At 33.8% G+C, this 25,451-nt stretch overlaps 4 protein-coding genes across 4 annotated transcripts; 3 read left to right on the top strand and 1 right to left on the bottom strand.

The window, feature by feature from the left end:
* The first annotated feature begins 275 nt into the window (after positions 1 to 275).
* On the top strand, positions 276 to 2,603 carry LOC120126153 (elongation factor 1-alpha-like). The gene is made up of 3 exons (XM_039144425.1): positions 276 to 368; positions 1,118 to 1,599; positions 1,704 to 2,603. Exons 2-3 carry the CDS (start codon positions 1,138 to 1,140, stop codon positions 2,583 to 2,585), a joined length of 1,344 nt encoding a protein of 447 aa, XP_039000356.1. The 5' UTR covers positions 276 to 368; positions 1,118 to 1,137; the 3' UTR covers positions 2,586 to 2,603.
* Positions 2,604 to 4,288: 1,685 nt separating this feature from the next.
* LOC120125984 (mitochondrial import inner membrane translocase subunit TIM14-1-like) lies at positions 4,289 to 5,983 on the top strand. The gene is made up of 3 exons (XM_039144296.1): positions 4,289 to 4,413; positions 4,527 to 4,705; positions 5,650 to 5,983. The coding sequence occupies exons 1-3, from the start codon at positions 4,375 to 4,377 to the stop codon at positions 5,807 to 5,809; spliced, it is 378 nt and encodes a 125-aa protein (XP_039000227.1). The 5' UTR covers positions 4,289 to 4,374; the 3' UTR covers positions 5,810 to 5,983.
* A 2,820-nt stretch (positions 5,984 to 8,803) lies between these two features.
* Positions 8,804 to 10,152, top strand: LOC120126059 (40S ribosomal protein S23). The gene is made up of 4 exons (XM_039144360.1): positions 8,804 to 8,905; positions 9,536 to 9,691; positions 9,792 to 9,918; positions 10,008 to 10,152. The coding sequence occupies exons 1-4, from the start codon at positions 8,901 to 8,903 to the stop codon at positions 10,146 to 10,148; spliced, it is 429 nt and encodes a 142-aa protein (XP_039000291.1). The 5' UTR covers positions 8,804 to 8,900; the 3' UTR covers positions 10,149 to 10,152.
* A 1,278-nt stretch (positions 10,153 to 11,430) lies between these two features.
* On the bottom strand, positions 11,431 to 13,677 carry LOC120126203. The gene is made up of 5 exons (XM_039144460.1): positions 13,626 to 13,677; positions 13,386 to 13,517; positions 13,003 to 13,327; positions 12,721 to 12,943; positions 11,431 to 12,333 (listed from the first exon to the last, which is right to left on the bottom strand). The coding sequence occupies exons 1-5, from the start codon at positions 13,675 to 13,677 to the stop codon at positions 11,431 to 11,433; spliced, it is 1,635 nt and encodes a 544-aa protein (XP_039000391.1).
* Between the last annotated feature and the right edge of the window lie 11,774 nt (positions 13,678 to 25,451).

The raw sequence follows: 25,451 nt of genomic DNA, 5'->3' as shown, positions 1-25,451 counted from the left end.
AGCCTTAATTCAGCTCCAGGTGAAAAAAAATCATCAGTTCAAGTATTTCAAGAACTCTCGTTTAATTTTGCAAAAGGTTAAAGGGTAGCTTTGGGTTTTCCATTGTAAACGCAAAGTTAGGGCATCTAATCCTACGACAACAGAATATCCGGCAGATGTGTGATATCAAATATTAACCGTTGGATTAATGATGATCCAACGGATAAGGAAGAAACCCTAGTTAAACCAAAGCCGGGAGAGTGGCTACTTAAGCTAAAGCGGGCTGCATTTCACCTCCTCTACCATATGCTTTCAAAGCTCTCTTACGCTGCGACGTAGGGAGCATTTTGTCTAGCGATTTTCAACTAGTCTTCTTTTTAAGCTTACAGGTATACATCTGCTTCTTATCATTTCTAAACTTGTTTTGATTGATTGGAAATAAAATATGATCTGATTGGTTGTTTGGTGATATGTTAGTTCCAATTTTAATGTGATTTAGCTGTTGTTGATATAAGTCTATTTTCTATTTTCCTCTGTTCGATTTGCTTCTTTGTGATTGATTGTTTTTTTACTGGATGATACTTCTGCGCAGTCCCCGATCTGATTCTTTTTTGGTTTTGATTTGATCGATGTGCTTTTATGCATCCATGTTCGTTTAAATTGTATGATTTAAAATCATAAATTTGTTTATGAGATCATTATTCATGTGATAACTGATCTACTGAAAGAAATGCAAACAAAGCGAAATTTCTTAACGAAAATTTTCAAAATGGTCCGCTATTTTTTTCTGAGGTTATATTGTTCTGACCACAAAACTTTGATCGGTTTTATGGAGAAAGATATTTAAGATCTAGTGGCTGTAGTTCAGTGGAAAGAACTCCATATCTATGGAGGACCTGGGCTCGAATCCCAGCGGCCACTCTTTATCATTGTTGAACCTGTAGAATATTAATTCGGATAAATCGCTTTTGTAAACTAAGTTGAATTATTCTTTATATATTCATTTAAATCGGATGTTGAATTTGTTATTTCTTATTGACAAATACACACATATATACGTTAGGCAATGGAACTGTGTCTAGTTTGCTCTAGAATGTGTATGATTTGTTTTGTGAATATGGTTGCTGTCAATTTTCAGTTTCTCTCCCGAGTTTTATAATGGGTAAGGAGAAGATTCACATCAACATTGTGGTCATTGGCCATGTCGACTCTGGCAAGTCGACCACCACTGGTCATTTGATCTATAAGCTCGGTGGCATTGACAAGCGTGTGATTGAGAGGTTTGAGAAGGAGGCTGCCGAAATGAACAAAAGGTCATTCAAGTATGCTTGGGTGCTCGACAAGCTCAAGGCTGAGCGTGAACGTGGTATTACCATTGATATTGCCTTGTGGAAGTTTGAGACCACCAGATACTATTGCACTGTCATTGATGCACCCGGACACCGCGACTTTATCAAGAACATGATCACTGGTACCTCACAGGCTGACTGTGCTGTTCTTATTATTGACTCAACTACTGGTGGTTTTGAAGCTGGTATCTCTAAAGATGGCCAGACTCGTGAACATGCTCTGCTTGCATTTACCCTTGGTGTGAAGCAGATGATTTGCTGCTGCAACAAGGTGTGGTTATTGTATTATGTCGTAATTGATGTATCTGTGTCCCTCTTTGATATATGTGGTATTTTTGCAACCATAACTGTCTTTTTTATTGTGATCTGGTGTAGATGGATGCGACTACCCCCAAGTACTCTAAAGCAAGGTATGATGAAATTGTCAAGGAAGTCTCATCTTATCTTAAGAAAGTTGGTTACAATCCAGAGAAGATCCCATTTGTTCCCATCTCTGGTTTTGAGGGTGATAACATGATTGAAAGGTCTACAAATCTTGACTGGTACAAGGGTCCCACTCTCCTTGAGGCTCTTGACCAGATCAATGAGCCGAAGAGACCCTCAGACAAGCCACTCCGTCTCCCACTTCAAGATGTCTACAAGATTGGTGGTATCGGAACTGTCCCTGTTGGTCGTGTTGAGACTGGTGTCCTTAAGCCTGGTATGGTTGTTACTTTTGGTCCCTCTGGTCTAACCACTGAAGTTAAGTCTGTCGAGATGCACCATGAATCCCTCCCAGAAGCTCTCCCCGGTGACAATGTTGGATTCAATGTTAAGAATGTAGCCGTTAAGGATCTTAAGCGTGGTTTTGTTGCGTCGAACTCCAAGGATGATCCTGCCAAGGAAGCTGCCAACTTCACCTCCCAGGTGATCATCATGAACCACCCTGGCCAAATTGGAAATGGATATGCCCCAGTCCTTGACTGCCACACCTCCCACATTGCTGTCAAATTTGCTGAGCTGTTGACCAAGATTGATAGACGGTCCGGTAAAGAACTTGAGAAGGAGCCTAAGTTCTTGAAAAACGGTGATGCCGGGATGGTTAAGATGGTTCCCACCAAGCCCATGGTCGTGGAGACATTCTCCGAGTACCCACCTCTTGGACGTTTTGCAGTCCGTGACATGCGCCAGACTGTTGCTGTTGGTGTCATCAAGAGTGTTGAGAAGAAGGACCCAACGGGTGCCAAGGTTACCAAGTCTGCTGCCAAGAAGAAATGAGATGGCTTACATTTGAGAGAGCTATTGCTTTTATTGCAACTAGGACAACATCTATCTTAATTTTGGACTTGATGTTTAATGTTGTTAAGCCTCTGCTATAAACTGTTGTTGATTTGCTTTTATACTAATCTTGCTTGATATTTGATGCTTTTTCAGTTTGTGTTTAATCCGTATCCAAGGCGCTGGAACAGAGGATCCACCGCATTTGGTGCATGCTCCTCTCTTTCTTTTCTTCAAACTTCCATATTTGACGTCTATATGCTATCTGTAAATACGCGTTTGGGACAGGAAGCTTTGAAACAGTGATAAAAATAATACTTATGTGTAAATATTAAACTTATATTTCTAATCTAAATTTAATTTTTTTATTTTTATAATTACATACATATATATTCAATCATTAACGTATATTTTTATTAAAATTACTATAAATTAAGCTATATATAATTTAAAATATGTGTATAAATTGAACCAATATGTGCACCACTATTAGTACTCACCAATACCATAGGGCATAAGGAATGATACGTCCATCGAAATGGTATTTGATCACCTTAATTCCTATTCTATAAATTTGAGATTTATTTTTTAAATAATTAAGAATAAACTACATATTTAGTATCTTAATTAATTTTGTTTCATCTTAATACCTAAACTTTCATTTATTTCAAAACTATACTTAGTGTGTACTCTTTATTTTGTTTTAGTACCAATCAAAAACTTAATGAGACTGTTGTTGTATGCGGCACATTTTTATGGGTAAGTTGCATCATTCATTATTTAACTATCTTTTTGCTCTTATTTTGGTTATTGAAGTTTAATTTTTTTTTATTTTATTATTTAACTTTCAAATTACCCATAATTTAATCAATGTAACTCTTAAATTTATTTTTTATTTTAACTATATATTAAGAAATAGAAATAAAAATGCCATGTCACACAAATTATTAATGAAATAAATTAGAGTGATTAAAACAAGAGCAATTTGAAAGTTGAGTTGTTAAATTGAAAATTTTAAAACTTTAGTGACCAAAACAAGAACAAAAAAGATAGTTGAGTGATGAATAACATAATAAACCCATAGAAAATGCAGGTTAACATACTAAAATGAAATAAAAAAATAAACATTAAGTATGATTTTGAAAAAAAATAAAAATTAAGATACTAAAACGAAATAAAAATGATAGTTTAGATAATAAACATATAGTCTACCTAATAATTAATTATTACTTTAAAATCATTATACTAATAATTTAATTATTGAATATAAAATATATTTTAATTATTACTTGTAAAATCATTATACTAATAATTTAATTATTGAATATAATATAAAAATTATTTTCATATTATATTATGTATTATTTATTATAAAAATTCATAATTCGTCGAAATATATAATTAGTTTTAATCATTGATTTAAACATTATTTATGTCAATTATCAAAATATATAATTGTTAAAAGTTAAATTTATTAAATTTTTTGAATTACAGTCAATTTGGGAATGTATAAATTGTAGGACAATTGTTTGTTATAATTTTTAATTATCAGTGATCAAAAATTGAAAAAGAAAAAATATTAGTGATTAAATTTATAAAACATAATATAGTGATCAAAATACAAAATAATAATAGTTTGATGACCAGCGATACACTTTAACCAAAAAGAATTATTGTCCTTGGGAAATACGTAAAAGGCGGTGGCGGTGGATCAAATAACATAAATAACACACAGAGGGTCAGTTTTCTTATCACACAAACCCTAAAACCTAGCATATCTGGAAACGGAATGCAACAGTCCACAGGTATCTCAGGTACGTCAGAAATGGTGAGCCCCTTAAATTGATTAAATTTCTTTTCAATCGTGTTCATCTATATCGAAAATGATCGGGATTTAATATTTAAATTTACTTAAAAGAATTTGGGGTATTTTTATGTTAGGTTGCTCCTTTGATAGCCGGAATCGCGCTGGCAGCTGCTGCTTATGCGGGGAGATATAGCATTCGAGCATGGCAGGCGTTTAAGGCAAGGCCGCCGACGGCTAGGGTTCGAAGATTTTATGAAGGTGGCTTTCAGCCTAGTATGACGAGGAGAGAAGCTGCTTTGATTCTGGGGGTTACGTAATATCTGTATCTTTCTCTTCTTCTATTCTCTTTCAGAAAATGAGATAACCCCTTTTCTGTGTCAAAATTTCTGCTTTATGCTATGAAATTGTTGATGTTGAAAGTTGATTTTAATAAGATTTTGTGGTTATCCGGAAAATTATTGAATTTATATGTTTGATTAATGTTTGTTAGTTCCTAGGGATGGTTGTTAATCACGTTGAGTTTAATTGATCCAATCTTTGGGTTCAAGCTTGTTATTTCTATATTTTCAATCATCCGATAATGATTGTTAATCATTAATGAGATAGCCCCCTTTTTGCATCATCAAATTTTCTGCTTATTGTTATCAAATTTTCAATCATTACAATTGATTTTAATGAAATGTGTTTGTTTGATTTTGTGGTTATTTGGCAAATAAATGACGTTCGTATAGGATAATGCAAGGATAGAGAAAATAAGTGTAAGTTCTATTTGATTAATGCTAGTTTTGAGGAATGAAATGAATATTGATCATTCAGGATTGTTGCTGTTGAGCTGAGTCTAATTTAAGATTGGGGTTCTTGTTTTGATTCTTTCGATCATCCAATGGCCAAATGCTTTTTTACTTCCTACTTTTCCCGTTGGTTATTGTGGCATTTAGTGTTCTAATCAGGGATGGAGTTAGGATTCTAGTTTAAGGGGGCAAAGTATAATTAAAATGTGAGGGACAAATTCAAAATAAACCAAAACTTGAAGGACCAAATAGGTAGTTATCCCTATATATTTTTATGATAAAAAAAAATTGAGGGGGGGGGGGTGCAGTGGCCCTCGAGCTCTAATGAATAGATCCGTCCCATGGTGTTCTTTGAATATATTTACTTATGATATTGCACTTGTTTTACAAGTGATTTCTTTTACAATCATGCTGTTTTATGAGCTGTGCATGAAAATGCTTATTTTTATATGTTGTGTTCAATCAGAGAAAGTACTCCAGCGGAGAAGATCGAGGAAGCACATAGGAGGGTGATGGTTGCAAATCATCCCGATACCGGTGGAAGTCATTTCCTTGCATCAAAGATTAATGAGGCGAAAGATATGACGCTGAGGAAAAACAAGGGTGGCAGTGGCTCTGCATTTTGAGGGGAATAGAGTTTTAGAGCTGTTAACCCTTATCTAGGGTTCATTCACTTGCAATACCTTTAGAGCGAGGAATAAGAGAGAAAAGGTAGTTTTGTTGATATCATTCTTTTAACCCAATATTTTCAGACCTATTTGGTTTGAATTTTAGTTTATAATTGTTTTGTGAGAGAAGCGAAACTTGACTGTAATGTGTACACACATTGTCTCAAGTTCCGACCTTTTGAGCTAAACGCATAACAGAGTTGGCCTCTAAATTTTGAGTCTTAGCACCCAAAGGGAAAAGTATTTCTAGATTTGTCCTCAAATGTCCTATGATCCTTACCCTGACAAGAGAGAATGCCTGGATTCCGTTGTAGTTTTAATATTGGTATGGTGGCTCTGCATGTACATCTTCTTATATGGGTTTGACTCCTATCTCCCTCTATATAAGAAATATATATATTCTAGTTTTATGTATTTGCTTTAATGTTTTTCAGTCTCACAATTTCCATCCATTATCAGTATTTATGCACCGGTAATTTTATATTTACGTAGTATATTCTTATTTTTCTATAATTACTTCCAGTTGTCGATTTTACGTGTAAGGGAATCTTGTTTCTCTATGTGTGTTTATAAGATTATCCGGTGAAAAAGTGAGCGTAACTCAAAGCAAATTGAAATAAATCACGATTTTAATTTGATCGATATATACTTGTATTTAATTTAGTCGAACTGAAAGTAATCTGAATAAGTAATTCGAGTCTAGTTTGCTCAAATATGATTTAAACTTGGTATCTAATCTAACGATTTTAACTCAAAAATTGAATCAAAGTGATTAGATTTTTTTTATCTATTTTTAATAATATGATAATAAAATAAAGAGTCCAATACTCAATTTTTTATTATTTATTGTTTTAATTGTTCATTTAATTTGATTTTATTTATTTATGTTAAATTGAAGATGTGGCAATGCTAACAAAAATGTTAATATTTAACTTTACCCTTAAACTACTGCTAAAACATGAAATAGGTCTTTAAATAATGATTTTATATTTATTTACTTCCAAAACTTTTTAATTTGAAAATAGTACGACATTGCCGTCCTTGGAGGAGGAGTTGTCCCGTGGACACCGGGGAAATTTAAGATTGACAAAGGGCACAGTATGAACTGTCAATTTCATCGTTGTTTTGCCTTCAGCAGAGTGATTGATTTCATCGGTACACAAATTTCGCGTGTCCTTAAAGAACGCAGAGAACTGCATGAGAGATTTCATGTACACAAACATTTAGGAACTCCATTTTCAAAGAAGGCCGAAGGTTGCCTTGTTCCCATGATGCTTTGCTTTTAGTGTCGAAGATGAAAGCCAAACCGTATGTCTGCACTGTTTCAATATAAGAATAAAATCCAAGGTTCAGTTCAGTTAACTGATATCTTTAACTATAAATGCCTGGAAATTTAAAGTAGATGAAATTTTCGTCTGTTTACTCTTTCAACAGTTGTCAAAGCAAATGAAATATTACTAAACCTTGAATTTATCCATTCTTTTTTGTTTGGATGCATGATAAGATCAAAGTTGGGTATTTTCTCACCACCGGCATCACGTTCACCAGTGATTTTAAGGGATTCTTTTAGCAAATAGCAATTATTATGGATATTCAAATAGATTTCTCATAAACCACAACCTCAAGTTCGATTCTATTGCTCCAACTCATGAACCTCATGTTCATGCTCACTAGCCTTTTACCAATGGCTTCATCACAGATGTTTATATTGATCCTTCGAAGATATATTCATGTAACGCCTTAGATTCCATAGAGATCTCACCCTTTTGTTCGATTAACTGAATTAAACCTTGAATTAATGCAGCCATACGGGAAAGGGTTGCTTCGCTTTCTTCTTCAACAGTAAGAGCAAAACGTTGCGGGGAAAGGGCAAAGCTTGGCTTTTATATTGAATTATTGCATTTGGCGGCTCAAATCGGAGTCGGGTACGTCATGAAAAATCCCGACTCTTCCATTCACACCAACATCTCCGGTCTCCTATCCCTTCTCAAAGTTTGCAAATCGGCTAATCGCCTGCAAACGGTCGTTTGCGCCTATTCTATTTTTAAATTAAAATTTTCTTAGAGTAAATTAGATATAAAATAATTGTTCAAGGACATATTCGATGTTTTAGCATTATTTTAGGGGTAAAACTAAATATTAACATTTTTGTTAACTCTATCACATCATCAATTTAACGGAAATAATGATGGAGTAATAATTTTGTTTCAAATCGATAACGTTAGTAATTATTTTTTTACAAACTGATAATGTTAGTGACCAATTTATTATTATTTTTAAAATTTTAATGAGAAAAATGAAAATTTGCTTAAACTTTAGTGACCATGTAATTTACCGACCCAATATTTTTTTATAGTGAAATCAACAATCGAGTTTTAATAAGACCCAATAGGCTTAGAAAAGTTGGAACTAAAAGTTTTTGGGCAATTTTAGCTATATATAGTTGGCGGACTGATGATTTAGTTCAATACGACACAAAATAATTTATGTAGGCTACGGTATTTATTATAGTGATTTTGAACTCTTCACGTTGACGTGACGAGTTCTAATAAAAATATTTTTTGAGTAAAAAATATTTTTTATTTAAAATTTTATCCCGATATGATAAAATTTAATAAAAAATATTTTATTATAACTTATCACATCGACGTGAAAAATTTTAAAAAAAATTAATTGAATAAACTTGTTATATCGACGTAACGAGTTCTTTAAAGACCATAGCCAAATAAACTTCTATATGCTAAATTAGATTAATTAATTAAACAGTTTGCCCTATTAGACAAAAAAAAACAGTTTTTTAACTGCGACCCGAACACCTAACCCAAGTTTTTGGACTTGAGGCAAACAGCCTGAAGAGACTGCTAAAAGGATATTATTTGGGGCAAAAACTCCAAGCCCACCAAAAGCAGTCATAATGCTATTTTATATGTATGATTCCTTGCTAGGGTCAGGAGCTTGAAGGTTTAAGCTCGGCGGCTGTGGTTCCTTCTTGTTTTCTCTTCCAGTCTCTTTGAACCCTCCTTCCACTGAAAAGAACCACTCAGCCAACATGGGGTATGTTTCATTTTTCTCTGTTTAGCTCAATTATGTACCCTTTCTATTCCTTATTTACACTGCTCTTGCATATTCTTTGAAAGTTCTGCTTTTCTGTTCTTGTTCACGACAAGTATTGATTTTTAAATGTGGTGTTGGAGTCTTGAAGCCTTCTCTTTTTCCTGCTCTTTGTTTAGCGTTTTTTTTATAGCTTTAATTGTATGGTTCCCGCTTTTGGTTCTAGATGTAATGGAAGTTTTATTTTAATCATTTTTTGCTCTAGGTTTTTACTTATTGAACTGAAATACGACTGGGATTTATGACGGCATTTTATTCAATATTAGTTCTTCTAATTTGGATTCTGGTAGTTATTGTGGAGAATTACACCTTAATAAGTCTTGTTTTGAATTACTCTCTCCATCTCTAATAATTTATTAGATTATATAGAAAAACTCTTTTAGTTTTGGATTTTATGATCTTTGATCTTACATTATCCAGATATGATTAATTGGATTGAGTTTAGATCATATTACATGTCAATCTGAACTTGGTCAGTTTGGGCATGGGATACCCATATTATAAAGTAATTGCCCTAGTCCAGGCAACAGTCTTTGAGGACTTGGTTTAAGGCATTGGCATTATTTCTTTCAGGAAGACGCGGGGTATGGGAGCCGGACGCAAGCTGAGGACCCACCGTAGGAGGCAGAGGTGGGCCGATAAAGCCTACAAAAAATCCAACCTTGGAAATGAATGGAAGAAGCCATTTGCTGGTTCTTCCCATGCCAAAGGCATTGTCCTTGAGAAGATGTAAGACTAGATCAGTAGATCCTCTTTTCCTTTCCGGTGCTCTTGCTTTCATTAACGCTTTGTAATTCAATATTTTTACTAATGCATTCGTATCTCGCAGTGGTATCGAAGCTAAGCAGCCGAACTCTGCTATCCGAAAGTGTGCCAGAGTTCAACTGATCAAGAATGGAAAAAAGATTGCCGCATTCGTTCCGAACGACGGTTGCTTAAACTACATCGAAGAGAATGTTAGTACATGATTGAAAACATATGGTATTGTTTATTGTTAAAGCATATTTGGGATTTCCTTGTTATGACCATGGTGCGTTTGGTGTAGGATGAGGTGTTGATTGCTGGATTCGGGCGAAAGGGCCATGCTGTCGGTGATATCCCCGGTGTTAGGTTCAAGGTTGTGAAGGTCTCCGGTGTTTCGCTGTTGGCACTCTTCAAAGAGAAGAAAGAGAAGCCTAGATCTTAAGATGGGAAAGGGGAGGATCCGATTATGAAGGATTGGTATTTTTACTAGCAATGTTTAATAGCCTGGTTTGAATTTTTATGGTTTTTTTGCTTTAATGTTGTTCCAAACTTACAATGTTTCCTCAAGCATTTGCATTCTGGTGTTCGAATGAGGGATGAAATATGACTTTGATGCTGTGCTTTTCAGTCCCTTTTTATTTGGAATTGATTATTTAGGGATCCATGTTTGCAATCTGTCTCATTATTATCCGAATTCGTATTTTAATTAAATTATACCTTTTCTGGAACCTCATGTTTAGGTGAAAAGATATATAATAGCAAAAGAAATTATATAATATTTATTAACAATTATAAATACCTCGACTAATCCTGAATTACATTGTATCTACCACTATATTATTAGGCTTAATATCAAAACATTTAATAACATACATTTTCAAATAAATTAGTCAAATGAAAAAGTGAAGGTAAAATATTTTATAAATTTATAATTTAAAATTTAAGTCTAAAAATGTTATTAAAATTTTCTCCACAAGCAGGAATTTGATGCTGTCACATATTTTATTTAAAGTTTAGAATTAAAAGCATTAAATAAGATATATGCCCAAGGGGGGAAATTCCCCTTTATTTAAGTCTAAAAATGCTATTAAAAATTTCTCCATCCATGAAACACGATGAAGTCCCGTGATTGATAATTCTCCCTGCTATATAATTTCTCTTTTCCAAACGAGGGGGGAAATTCCCCTTTATGGCAACCCTATTCAAACATAGTGGAAAATAATAATAATAATAATGTTTAATATTTACATCGCTTTGAATCCTCTAAATATTAAAATTCACACAATCTGTTGCCCCAACGCAATAGAAGAACCTGTTCATGCCCAAACTTAGACATAGCTTATTTAGTTTTAAACCTGCATTCGATATGTATATGTACCAGATGGTGTATGATGTTCAGTTTAGGAGAATATTTTCTGGTGGTACAAATGATCTCTGAACAAATTATTTTTGTAAGATTCCAAGAACTAGAAATCCCATTACTAGCAAATTTTCAGACATATTTCATGAAGATTTGTTTGGGACAATATAAATTGCAGCCCTAGAAAACTATGAAACGCGACTCATAAGACACTACCTACATGAACTAACACTTCAGTTTCAAACTTAGTGAAATTCGAATCCGGGACCGTTATATCTATCACATCGGAACATGGTGGAATTTGGACATGGGAACCAGTTCTACTGAATTACCAAAGTTTATCACCGAATCTACAAGACTTATATCAAAAAAGTTCCAAATAAGAATCATTGAAAAAGGCACATACCAAGGTACCTTGAAAGAATCTGAAACTAGACTGCTGCAGTAAGATATTATTCTCAGGAAAGATGCTCTCCAGACATGGTACTGGGGTTGTCTTCTCGGCTGCTGCTAATCCTGATAATACATCATGTGATGCATCCGTATTGTAAAAAGAACCCTTGACTGAGAAAGGTACCCTTGGGCCACAAGTAACTTCAGAGGTCATTGGGGATGGAGAGGTTGGAGTGGCATTTGACAAACTGTTCTCAAACTTAGCAATAGGTTCTTTCTTAACAATGTCGATTTCGTCTTCGGCGGGAGCTTCTTCCTTCTTGCTGGCGTCATAGAAGAAAACTGTCTTAGTATTGAGGTATGTATTCTTGTGCGTGTCATTTTCAGCTGCTTCTTTTGATGCAATTGTGTTTTCAACATCGGACTTGGAAGCTACATTAGAAGTTGTTTCAAGTTCTCCATCGACAGGAACAATCTTGGTATCCTTTGTGTCAGCACCATCCTTGCTTCTCTGGCCTGCTACTTTTTCGGCCGAACCAATACCATTTCTGGGAGAGGATTTATTCTGAAGTTTTGGAGATATGCTAGGGCTGGTTTTGAGGTTCCTTGAAGAACTTGGTGCCAATGTTGCAGCAATTGGAGATTTTCGAATAGATAAGGAAGATCTCGAATTTATAGCAGTGGAAATTTGCTTAACATCAACCTTGGGGCTTTGGATTGCAGTAAGCGTTCTAACAGGTTGAAGCTTTCCAATCTTTGCCTTGTTTGAGATTCCACTTGGACTAGTGTTTTTTGCTCCAATTTTAGGCAAACCACTAGGTACACCAGGGTGAGACAGCATACTCCCATTCGGAGTGCGTCCCAATGATCGTACCTGCAGGTTTCAAGTCGCGGTCTCGTTTTCGATCATTTCCGGTTTCCGTGATTGTGGCCGTCGCGGCCACTATTGCGGCCGTGGCGGGCGCTATTGCGCGTGTAGCGGGTAACTCGGACAGCGACGAAACCGCTATTTCGCAGACGCTATCACGTTTTCGGACCATGATTTGAAATCCTGCCTGCATTTATCAAAATTTCAAACAGGTCAAATAGTCTGACCAACAAAGCAAGATAGAGCTTGAAATAGGCATAAACTAGTTATACTCTTTTGTGCAGAAGATCAAGACTCTAATATGGAAAGTCTGCTTGTTCTTGAAACAATTCAAGTAGAAACCACTTCTGATATGGTATAAGACTGGAGAAACTTCAAGAAATAAGAACTAACCCCATCAAAGAAGCCAAGTTTTGGTGATGGCATGCGGAGGCCGGAGGGTTTCACTGAAGTTGGATGAAGAAGTTTACTAGTTCCAGCTGAAACTTTGTTTTCAATTTCATTAAGCGAGCCAGTAACCTCAGCACCATCTCCTCGTGAGCACTTACCTGTAGGATGGTTCTGTGATTGAGTGTCACGATTTATAGCAGGTCCCTTGCGGGAGCCAGAGCTAAGGCTAGTTCTTGCAACATTAGAACTTGATTAGAAGCAGATATAGATGACGACTCTGAGGACCATTCACTGATAGAGCTTGCAGGAGATATACCGGAAGAGATCTTGCTAGAAGACTTCAAAATAGTTGGGAGCTTTGAACATCCTGCTTGAATTTTACTTTTTGGTACAATTCTGGAGCCATTTTTATGCTTAATCAAATTGAAGGAAGATAAATTAGTTCTGTTAGACGAAATACTGGCGCAACTTTCAAGTGAGGAACAAGAAAAATTCAGCTCCGTTTTGGTCGAGGCTGGGGAGCAAGAAGAAGATTTCGAAGATGGCTTAGACCTAGGCACAATGTTTCTTGCACCACCCAAAGGAGTTTTTAATACTGTAGTTCCTCTATCTGCAGCCGTTAAGATTAATTGGAGAATGAATTAAGCAGAAAAAGTTAGCAAGAAAACATCCTGCAACAGACTTTGGATCCTTTTCCATTCCGACATTCTTAGCACCAAAGGAAATCCTTTTTGGTGAAGGACCAACACTGCTTAAAACCTTTGGTGGCTTATGAAGATACGAAGTTGATTCCCCACTTCCTGCAACAGACTTTACCGTTTATATGCTTATATATATATATATATAAATCAGTCTTCAGTGGTAATAAATAGCAGTCATATGGAGGCCAAATTGCTCAAATAATCCACTTGCCCCCCAAACATTTAATTTGGAATCTACAGAAATTGCAACAGTCCCCATGAAACTCGTCACGCCAGATATAATTTTTTAATGGGATGTGTTAAACGAGCCACACAGTTGGAATAAATCTAATATAATAAAAAAAAATTCAAAATTTTTTAAAAGAAAATTAAAAAATAATATTTTAATGCACATGGAACTCGTCACGTTGGTGTAACGAGTTTCAACAGGTATAATTTTGACTTTTTTTACCGTTGTTCAGGAGTCAAATTATTTTTTTAAATTTCAATGGAACTCGTCACGCCAGTGTGACGAGCTCCAACGGGAAAAATATGTCTTCCTTTTATGTTGTGCACATCATCTTCAATCTCTTACATAACACACTCCTTTCATCTTCAATCTCTTATACAACAAACTCCTTTCATCTAACCAAAAAACATTTCAAACAATGAGCAACAAATTCTTCACAATTGTTCATTATAATGGCGAAATTCAACAAAATGATCTTGGTGTTGTGTTTAAGTCAGACAGGCCGATCAATATGATGTTCCCTGAAGATGTATCTCATCGCCAAATGAAGCAAAAAATTGAGAGAAAACTTGGAGCTTATGTTTCATATTTAAGTTATCGACACCTGATCTCCTTAAATCCAATGACATATGGAAAAGTTCAGCTTGATGACGATGACGATGTTGCTGTTATGGTTGGACTTCATCAATCATCATATAATAATATGGTGGAGATGTACGTCAAAACCACGAATACAGCTGATATTCCGACATCAGTACCAGCTCGAAGAACAGAAGAAGCATGACCCTCTCAACCACATGCAAGTTATGGTGATGATAACCTTGTTGGACGGTTCGATGAAAGCCTTGTCGAATTTAACGATGATGATGAAGATATTATTCTGTTGGTAGACGATGACGGCACAACATTAGTTGATGAGTCCGATTTTTTGAGGCTGCTTTAGAGGGACAAGGTTTGGATGTTGAGACAGGTGTATGGGAGGCAGCTGTTTCACGATGTCAAGGATTGCAGAATGCTCCAAATGTTTGGGCAAGGACAGACCCTCAACCTGAAATCAATCACCATGATTTGCCTCGGTATCATCATGCAGTTGCTATGCATGACATTAACTACGATGCTATGCAGAATCCTGAAATATTTGATATGCCATAGTTATGTGCTACCCATTGGGGTTCTTCAAACGAGCGGTCATCTGAGTTAGCTATTGGGTCTTAGTTTTAAACAAAAAAAGAGGCACAACTAGCAATCAAGGAGTACTGTATCAAAGCTCATCTTCAATTCTATGTCGTGGAGTCGAATCAAAAAACTTATTTCGTAATGTGTATACACCATGATGTTGGCTGTAAATAGAGGATACGAGTATCATACCTACAACGGAAGATGTTGTGGGAAGTCACAAGGTTCAATGCAGAGCACGCATGTACAATGACCTCCTTGACACAAGACCACAAACATTTAGATTCGTATATCATATGCTCTTATGTGAAGCTGTTGGTGGAAAAAAAATCAAAGAGTGTCCATTTCTGTGTTAGTGGCATCCATTCGAAATAAATTTAGTTACATTTTGACTTATTACAAGACATGGATGGCTAAACGGAAAACAATGACCTTGTTGTATGGTGATTGGGATCAGTCATATAATGAGCTACCACGTCTGCTGCAAGCAATGAAATTTTTCATCCCTGGAACCATTGTTAGGTAATATAATCATCCTGCAGTCACGCTTAAGGGAGATGTTATCCTCAGGAAGAGAATTTTTGGTGGCTTGTTCTGGGCGTTTAAGCCAGCTATCGAAGGGTTTAGATTTTGCAAACAAATGATTCAAGTCGATGGCACTTTTCTGTATGGGCTCTATAGACAAGTCTTGATGATAGCCGTTGCACAAGATGGAGACATAAATATTTTCCCCATTGCCTTCGCCATTGTTAAAAATGAATCGGAGGAAACTTGGAATTTCTTTCTCTCCAACTTGCGTTCTCATGTTGTCACTAAAGAAGGGGTATGCATGATCTCAGATCAGTCAACTGGGTTGTTAAGCACAATTGGTAGACCTTAAAATAGATGGACGCCACTGCATGCATATCATGCATATTGTATACGACATATCGCGTCGAATGTAATGAATACGTTTAAGAAGAAAAATATCAAAAATGAGATTATCAACTTGTGTAAGTACCTTATCATTTTTCATTAATTATTTCTGGTTCATTAATGTTTTTCTTCAATAACATTTAATTTACTACTTTTTAGGGTATGTTTTACTCTAACCAAACTTCCGTGCACGACATGAAAATTTGAGAAGATACGGAGATGATGTGTATGAGTTCGCAGCTGAAATACCAAGGGAGATATGGTCACAAGCATATGATGTTGAGGGTCAATGTTACGACCATATGACTACCAACCTTGCTGAATGTATCAACTCAGTGCTGAAAGGGACTCGACATCTCCCGATAGCAAGTATTATTAGGGAGACTTACTTTAGGTTGGGCAAAGTATGGGCAGACAAAAGTGCACAAATTGATGCCATGATCAGCGATGAGAGAAATTAGGCTCCAGATTTATAAAAGGCAATGCAAAAGAATCAAACACATTCGACATCAATGTTTGTCTACAATTTTGCCATACTTGATTCTGATTTTGTTTTCCAAGCACTAGTTCGACCACATGAGGGAGGTAATTCTACAACCTACACTTGTAATCTGAATATAAGATGGTGTGATTGTGGTAGATTTCAAGCTTCTAGGTTCTCATGCGCTCACGCTGTTGCTACATGTATGTACATCAATATTGACCCATACTTATATGCTGATGACTGTTATAGCCTGGACACTATGCGCAACATTTACAGTTGTGACTTTAAATACCTCCTAAATGAAGCATACTGGCATACATAAACAATTTATGATGAATGGTTACCAAATCCTTGATTGCGTAGGAAGTTACATGGTCGATCTAAATCTAGCCGAATTCATACCGATATGGATGTGTAACATCCCAAATATCGGGTTAGTGACCAAATTGTAAAATTTTAGAATTTAGTGACTAAAATAGATAAATTGAAAAGTTCAAGAACTTAAATGGAAAATTTTGTGTAGAACTAAATGGCAAAGAAGAATGATTGGAAGGGCAAAATGGTCATTTGACCAATAAATGAATTAAAAATTGGTATGGGTTATAATATATACACGTGGAGCTTAAGAAGGGGAAAAAGGAAAATATCGAGAACTATCTCCATCTTTCTTCCTCCTTCAGCTGTGAAACCTCTTTTGGAAAGGTGAGTTCCATGTTCGTCGATTATTTCTTAATTTTAAGATTGGTTGATGTTCTTTAGATAATACTTAAACTTAAGGAAAGCTTAAGATTTCTTAAAACCAATAGATGAAGGAGTTAGGAGGGATTTAATATAAGAGGTGATTAAGTGAAATTGTGAAAAGAAGTTAGTAAGTAAAGTTTAAGATTAAATTTGACTTGTCATCAGTTTATATTAAGAAGTATGAAGTGTTAGAAATGAAATTAGAGCATATTGAAAAATTAGTAGGATTCTTGGTTTCAAGAATTATGGTGAGATATTAAAGATAATGATATGTTAGAGAGATAAAAGATGGCTAAAGTGAATATAGTTGAGTTTAATGGTATAAAAGATGTTATAAAAGTGAAGCTTAGGTGAAGTATTGGAAATTTTCGGGTTAAAAGAATGACTTCTGGGCAAAGAGTATCGGTACTAATTCATCCAGTACTGATACTTCAAAGAGAAATAGATGATATTTGGGTTAAATGTATCGATATTGTATGAACAGTATCGATGCCACAAGCAATAAAGTGGATAAATTATTCAAGGAGTATTGATTCCTAAAGGGTAGTATCGATACCAAGGGTACTGATACCATAAGGCAAGTATCGATACCATTTTGAAATAAGGATTCTAGAGTCGGAAAAGGGTATCGATACCAAGGTTCGATATCGATACCACAACTAGGGAAGTATCGGTACCATACCTTGGGTACCGATACTACTCAAGGTGAAAATGTGAAGTTGGTACTTCTTTTAGTTCAGAATATTGATGATTGATCCATAATGTTTATAATTCTAATATTCGTATCAAATATACATTGGTGTAGTATCGAACATAAGCAGGTTCTGGATCAGTCGAAGAGATAAGATCGATCAAGAGAGAGATAAAGAATTATAGAAGTTGATAGGATTAGTGAAGCTAAGGTGAATGCATATTACTATGGTATATGATTAGATGGAAATTAGACTTGTGATGAGTTTGTTTCCAATGAATTGCTTTCATGATTACATGAATAAGAGTAGGTTGATATAGGTTTTAGGTGTTCATAAATATAAGTATGGTTGATAGCTATTTGGATATGGACATGTATGGTTATATTCTTTGTTGTATAATATTGATCTATGTAAGTATGTGAAAATGTGATATAAACAATATGATCATGAGATAGGCAAATACATGATTGTATAATAATCTATGTGAACTAGTATAATGAAATTATATGATTAAATAAAAAGTGAGATAAAATAAGTAGTATTGACCTATAGGATAATATGAGAATAATATATAAATTAGGAGACATGAACATAAGTGATGATACGAACCTATAAGATAAGTTATATGAGAAAGATTTATATGTTTAAATGAAACTATGATATATGAGTTATAAAGTGAAAGAACTATGAATCCATATGAGAAGATTATAGGATTCATGTGAAACTGAACTAAGTAAAAAAATTAAATTAGTATATAAATGATGTGATATAAGTGATATATATTATATGTTATTGTATAGGTTATATGATCTGTATGAATTCATGTTAGTGTGATAACCATGTGAACTGGTATAAATGATCTATGTGATTATATAAAAATATGATATAAGTAATATGATATGAACATAAAGGATTATATGAACATGTGATATGTGATTAAATATGCGACCTGATTTATGTGAACATAAGAAAACAAAGTATATGCTATAGGATATGATATAAGTGATGTCATGAGAAATGATATGAGCTCTATGAGTATATGTATATGAAGTTGATTTGGTTGACTATGCCTATGTAATAACATGAGAAAGTGAAATAGGTTCAATGACATTATCTATGTGATTACGTGAAGAGAAATATAAGCTATGTATTTATGAATTATTTGAATACAAGCATATGTGATATGCAATATATGACAATGAGCTATGAGAATATATGAGAATGTTATATGATCTACGTGATAAAAAGTTATGAGACTACATGTGAACATGTCTATGTGATATAAGTAATAAGAACTATTATAAATGATAATGCTCATGTTATGTGATATGAGAGATAGGGGTATAGTTGGCATGCCAAGAGTCGAGGGTTATACGAGGTCTTTCGGGACATATATGAGGTTCTTCGGGACAAATTTTATATGCCCCTAGTGGGACTTTATACGAGCTGTAGTGACAGCATATGTGCACAATCTCAATGTACTTACATATCTTTAATCCTCACAAATGTACACGGGCTATTAAAAGATAGAACATAAATAAACTATATGTGATGTTATGCGTGTTTCTTTGTGAAAAGTGTTATATGAGATGTAAATGTTAAGTATAAGATTATATGATAAAAAGGGATTAATGATAATGATAAAAATGTTACGTTTTATGTGCATGTATCCATGAGGTTATATGTAATACTTATAGTTGTATATGGTATGATTGTATAACATGTTATATGGTTTGGTATGATATTATCTTATGAAATATACATGATTATTAAATTGTTAAAGTTTTTAGTATTCGTTTATATGTCTCACTAACTCTGTGACTTAGCGTGTGAGTGTTTCACACGTAGGTTCTGAGAAGCATGAGAAGCAAGAGAAGCAAGGTTAAGCAAGTCATGTCAGCTCCTCCTTTCCGAAGATCATATTAGAAAAGAACTTAAATAATATATATTTGATTATCATGAATGTAGTTGGCATGTAATTTAAGATTTTAATCGAATATGCTCTGATCGGGTTTGTAAACTTTTGTTTAAATTTATGTAAATAATGTTATTTTATTTAATGTAAGTTGAAATTTTTATGATTTTGTACAAGTATATGATTTGAAAAGTCAATGTGACACCTCAGACTCGTATCCGGTCGAGTACGGGTTGGGGGTGTTACAGGATGATTCTCAAAGAGAGCCAGGTCAACGCAAACTTTGTGACCACTACAGAGGTGAAGGTCATAACAGAAAACATTGTTCACATCTTCCAAAATACTGTGTTGGATGCTAAAATAGGCTTTACAAAATATTATGTAATGTAAAACCCCTAGTTCCAAACTATTACCAAAATTTGTTCTTTCTTTTTCAAGGATCAAGAGTAACCTTTGGAAAACCCCTACTTATTCAATGATTATCGGTAAAACCATTTTAATTAAAAATTGAGAAGACAAATTTGTAATTGACAATTTAAATTTTAAATTTAAAACTTCATTAAAGTTTTATAATTGAGAATTTACACAAAATTAATCATTTTGATAACTATAACATCCCATTTTAATGATAAATAAATATTTTGAATTTTAATGAGACAATAATTAATTAATAAAGACAATGTCATACATAAACTAAAACTATACAAATGAATATTTGAACATATAGTAATTTTTTTAATTTTTTTTACATCTCTCTATAATTCGATCTTGCTTCGTCTTCTTCTTCTTAATTTCTATACTTCTTTTTATTTGTTCTTCCCTCTCAACTAGTCGTTTGCTACGTCGCTTCGGTAAATCTTCATACTTCATCTTTTTTTCCTCTTTCATTTTCATTTTATTCTTCTTATGCTCCTCAACTATGTACTTTATTGCCTCCTTTTCCCTCTCTTCATCTGAAGAATAACTTAAATCAGAATCATCGCACTCCGAGTCGGTATTGTGAAACCCATAAACATCGTTAGCCAAATCAATCCCAAATCTTTCCCACGACCACATATTTGATATTCTCAATTTTTTATCACTTCTCATACATCATAATCTTCACCCTAAACCCCTATTTATACTAAAAATTTAAAAAATAGTCGTTGGAACTCGCCACTCTGAAGTGACGAGTTCTAGTTAATTTTAAAAAAAAATTCTTGACCGTTCCACAACGATCCAATTTTTGAATTTATACCCGTTAGAACTTGTCACACCGGTGTGACGAGTTCCATGTAGTTTTTTTTTTCAATTTTTTTTAAAAATTTCTACAATATTCATATTTTTTTAACTTCGAAATTTTAATATTTTTTTCAAATTTGTTAAAAAATTCTAAAAGTTTCATATTATTTTTAACTTCGACATTTTAAAAATTTTAATATTTTTTTTTAAAAAATTTAATTACACTAAATATCAATGAAATTTAAATAATTCTGATTTTTTATAATTTTATAAAAGTACACTTTATTTAATTATAATTTAAAAAATAAACAAATTTATTACTTAACAATGAATTTTTGATACAATTAAATATTGAGTAAAAAAAGTAAATAAACAAATTTATTACTTATATTTGTGCACTTCTTGCTGATGTCGAAGCATGGTAGAATGGTAATGACGTTGTGCTCGTTGATTTCGTCGTGTTCGTCCACCTTCTTCAATTTCCTCTTCTTCCGGTTCCGATGTTACGAACACTACTCAACCACTTTGATATACATCTTCGGGTGAAAACGATGAAGTACTCAAGGTATTTGATGCCATCATTGACGTCATCGCCTCAAATTGAGATTTTTAATGATGAATAAGATGATCCCATAGACCTCTTTCTTACGGTTCTGAGAAAAATTGTTGTGAAGGTGGCACTTGATCCCACCCACTTCCTTCCCATACCACTCGACTCTCCATTGATGATTGATATGCACCATATCCACCATAACTTTCTTGCGATGGATTGGCGGAAGCATAAGATGAAGATGTTGACGAAGATGATGATTTTTTCCATATTTTGCTTTCATTATTTCCTACTCGGACCGCTCCTCTGTCGTTGTCAAGTATAGTTTCCTATTTACTTCATAATTTTGGAGATAAGGAGAAACATTGAAATCAAAATATTCGGGTTGTACCTCAGAACAATTAGGTAATCATAAATGTATATTTTTCCATTGATATATGTATGTAATATGTTTCCTCAGCCAATCTTCGATATGTTTCCCACGTGCATCTACTTTGTCGTAACTGGTTTTCGCCTGGGCACGAATTTTTTACTTGGGGGGAAAATAATGTGGATAAAAAATAATTAAAAAAATGTTTTGGGAGTCGCCATCGGCCTTTTGGGTCAGGTAGGTCGAATACCTAAAAATTAGTTTTTTAAGAAACCATCAGTTAAAAGATAAACTGATCTGCGTTTAACCAAAAATTCGTTCTTTTTAGAAATAAAAAGGGATTCGTGGTCGGTTACGTTTAGGGAAGGATTAGCACCCCTACAGCGCCCAAAATTGGTACTTATTAATTATAAATTGTCTCTATTGTTGGAAATTTAAAAGTTCAAAAATATATTTAATTCATAATTATGTTAAGTTTATTAATATAATTTTAAGATAATATATTAATATATATATTTTATTAAACAATATATTTATTTATTTAGAAATATCAAAAAATGGCTTCTAGGTGCTTTAAGACAGCTCATTTCTTAATATTAAAAAATAAATAAATTTTAATAGAAAATAATATAAAAACATATTTATATATTAAAATATTTATTTTTTATTTAAAAATATCAGAAAATAGACATCCAGTTGCTTTAGGACTGTCCTTTCTTAATATTGATAAATATATATTAAAATATGATTGAAATGATTTAAAAATAATATATTAAATTTATAAATAGGATTTTCATAAAATAAATAAATATTATTTATATATATTTTTAAGACTTAGATAAATATTATTTATATATATAAAAATTGACATAAATAATAAATAATAATAGTAATACTAATGATAAATATATATAATCATAAATATATGAAAGTAAAATATGATTAATAAAATTAAAACATAGTATTAAAATGTAAAAAGTAAATAAAGCTTGTAAAATAAATGAAAATATTAATCTTAGGGACTAAATTATAATCTAATAAAATTAAATACCTAATTTATAATTAATTATTTAAAACTACAGGGATTAGATATGCTATTTTATCAATTTATTAATTTAGGGACTAAAATAAAATTATATAAAACATCAGTTATTAAATGTAAAATATTAAAATTCGCAGACCTAATTCGAATTATTAAAAATATATGTATTAATAGTGTAGTTTGACCTAATTAATTATTAGGGATCAAAATAAAAGTAATTAAAATTACCAGGGACTAAATAAAGTATTTATCCTAAAATATATAAATATTGGCAGGGACTAAATTATAAATTAATAAAGTTAGAAGACTGTATTAAAATATATTAAAATTGATTTCAGTGACTAAATTGAGAACATTACAAACTTAGAAAGGTTGCGGAAAGGGTTTTACACTTTACCAAATTCCCCTCCCCCAAAACGATGTCATTAACCGGCCTAAAATGGCCGGTCTCCCTCATTTCCTTGTTCTGCTTCTCTCTCAAAAGAGAGAGAAGCTCTGCTACAAATTCCCTCACCGGAGGGATAAGGCCACCGAACGACCACCATGCTCCGGCTCCGATTCCCGCCGCCGGCCACCGTTCACAGTGGCCAAAGTTTGGAAATATAGCCTAAATCGATCCTCTGTTTCCCCTAAACCCAAATCTAGTTTCTTTTTCTCCTAAAACTCTTTCAATAGACGTAGATCTAAACAAAAACTGAAGGTTTACCTCGGTTTACAAAAGTTTCCGGTGACGTTTGGTATCTCGGGGGTAAGTTCTTCTCTTCTCTGTTTTTATTTTCGATTGTTGATGTTTGCTGTTGGTTGTTGTGTTCTCGTTACTTATCTATTCTCTTTTGTTGTCTCCCCTCTTCTTCCTTTTTTCTTTGTAGGGGATGGTGGTTTTTATAGCCACCATCGGTGATAGCTTCAGACTGGTACCAAATGGCGACCCTAGGTGAGTCACCATAGCTATGGTGGTGACTCACCATAGAGCATGTTGTATGGAGGGGCAGCTGGCCTTCTGAAAAGCAGCGAGGCTTGAGGCGTGGCACAGCAGCGTCGGCAAGGCGGCTGGAAGCATCTGGAGGTGGCAGCTGGGGTCTTCTAGAAGTAGCGGCGGCTGGGACGTGGCCCTAGGGTTATGATACCCTAGGGTTTCCTTGTTGGGATCATCTGGGCCGTTAGATCAAAACTAGATCCAACGGCAGCAAGTTGAGGCAGCTGGATGATGATATATAAACCCTAACTGAGTCTAGGGTTACATATTTGGGCTTTGTTGGGCTAGTTCAAGTTGGGTCACTGTTGGGCCATCTGAATTGGGTCTGGAACTGTAATTGGGGCCCAATTTTGGCATGTTTCTAATAATAATAATTTTAATAATAATAATAATAAATAAATAAAATAATAATAATAAAATAATAATAATATTAACAATAAAAAAAATGGATAAAAAATTAGTATCTTCAGCTGCCCCTCTTTGCTCATTCTTGTGTTAACAAGAATAGGGCAAAGTCGAAAAAATAATAAGTTTTTTTTATCTATTTGACTTCACTTGATTATGATGGCAGTATTGAACAATTTCTTCTTTGGGATTAGTTCTTCTCATTATGAACGTTTCCACTAGGGATGACAATTTATCTCATTCTGTGATGTAATCTAGCAAAGGTTGAACAAGCTCTTCTCATTGTGAACTTCTTCTTCTTCAGATGAGTTCTTCTCATTATGAACTCCTTCTGGAAATACTGATCTTTAAAAGAGGGGTTATTAATTTGGTTTCATATGTGATGAATTAAGGCAAGGTTGAACAAATTCTTCTCATTATGAACTTCTTCTTCCTCTTCAGATGAGTTCTTCTTATTATGAACACTTCCGGAAATATTGATGATGATATATCTCCTTCTGTGATAAAGTCATGTAAAAGGTCGAACAAGCTCTTCTCATTATGAACTCCTTCTTCTTTCTTCAGATGAGTTCTTCTCATTATGAACACTTCTGGAAATGTTGATGATGATATATCTCCTTCTGTGATAGAGTCATGCAAAAGGTCGAACAAGCTCTTCTCATTATGAACTTCTTCTTCCTTCTTAAGATGAGTTCTTCTCATTATGAACTTTCTATGGAAAGGTTGATCCATCGAGTGATGAATTTAATTAAAAGGTTGAACAAATTCTTCTCATTATAAATTTCTTCTTTCTTCTTCAGATGAGTTCTTCTCATTATGAACTCTAACTGGCAATGCTGAAACATCAAGTGATGAATTTGAGCAAAAAGTTGAACAAATTCTTCTCATTATGAATTTCTTCTTCCTTCTTCAGATGAGTTCTTCTCATTATAAATCTTCTAGAAATGTTGATCCATTGTTATGGATTTGAACAAAAGGTTAAACAAGTTCTTCTCATTATGAACTTTCTCTTCCTTCTTCAGATGAGTTCTTCTCATTATGAACACTTCTGGAAATGTTGATCCATTGTGATGGATTTGAATCTTTGCTAAAATCTTTGAAATTCCTGTCAAAATTCAACATGGATAAAATGAATGAAAATGCACCTATTTTTACAAATGCCTAAATATGATGCATGAATGTTAAGTTCATCTTTATTTGATTTCAAAGTGGTGAACTCGGTTTTTCTTCACTTTGGTCAAAATGTCATTTCAAGCTGGCATTTCTGATTTGGAAGAGCAATATTTATGACTTCTTTGCTTCATTTGCATTAAAGTA

Source organism: Hibiscus syriacus, unplaced genomic scaffold (genome assembly GCF_006381635.1).
Source record: "Hibiscus syriacus cultivar Baekdansim isolate YM2019G1 unplaced genomic scaffold, ASM638163v2 tig00110450_pilon, whole genome shotgun sequence".
In the NCBI taxonomy this organism is placed as follows: Eukaryota; Viridiplantae; Streptophyta; class Magnoliopsida; order Malvales; family Malvaceae; genus Hibiscus; species Hibiscus syriacus.
This window is presented reverse-complemented; position numbering and strand designations above follow the sequence as displayed.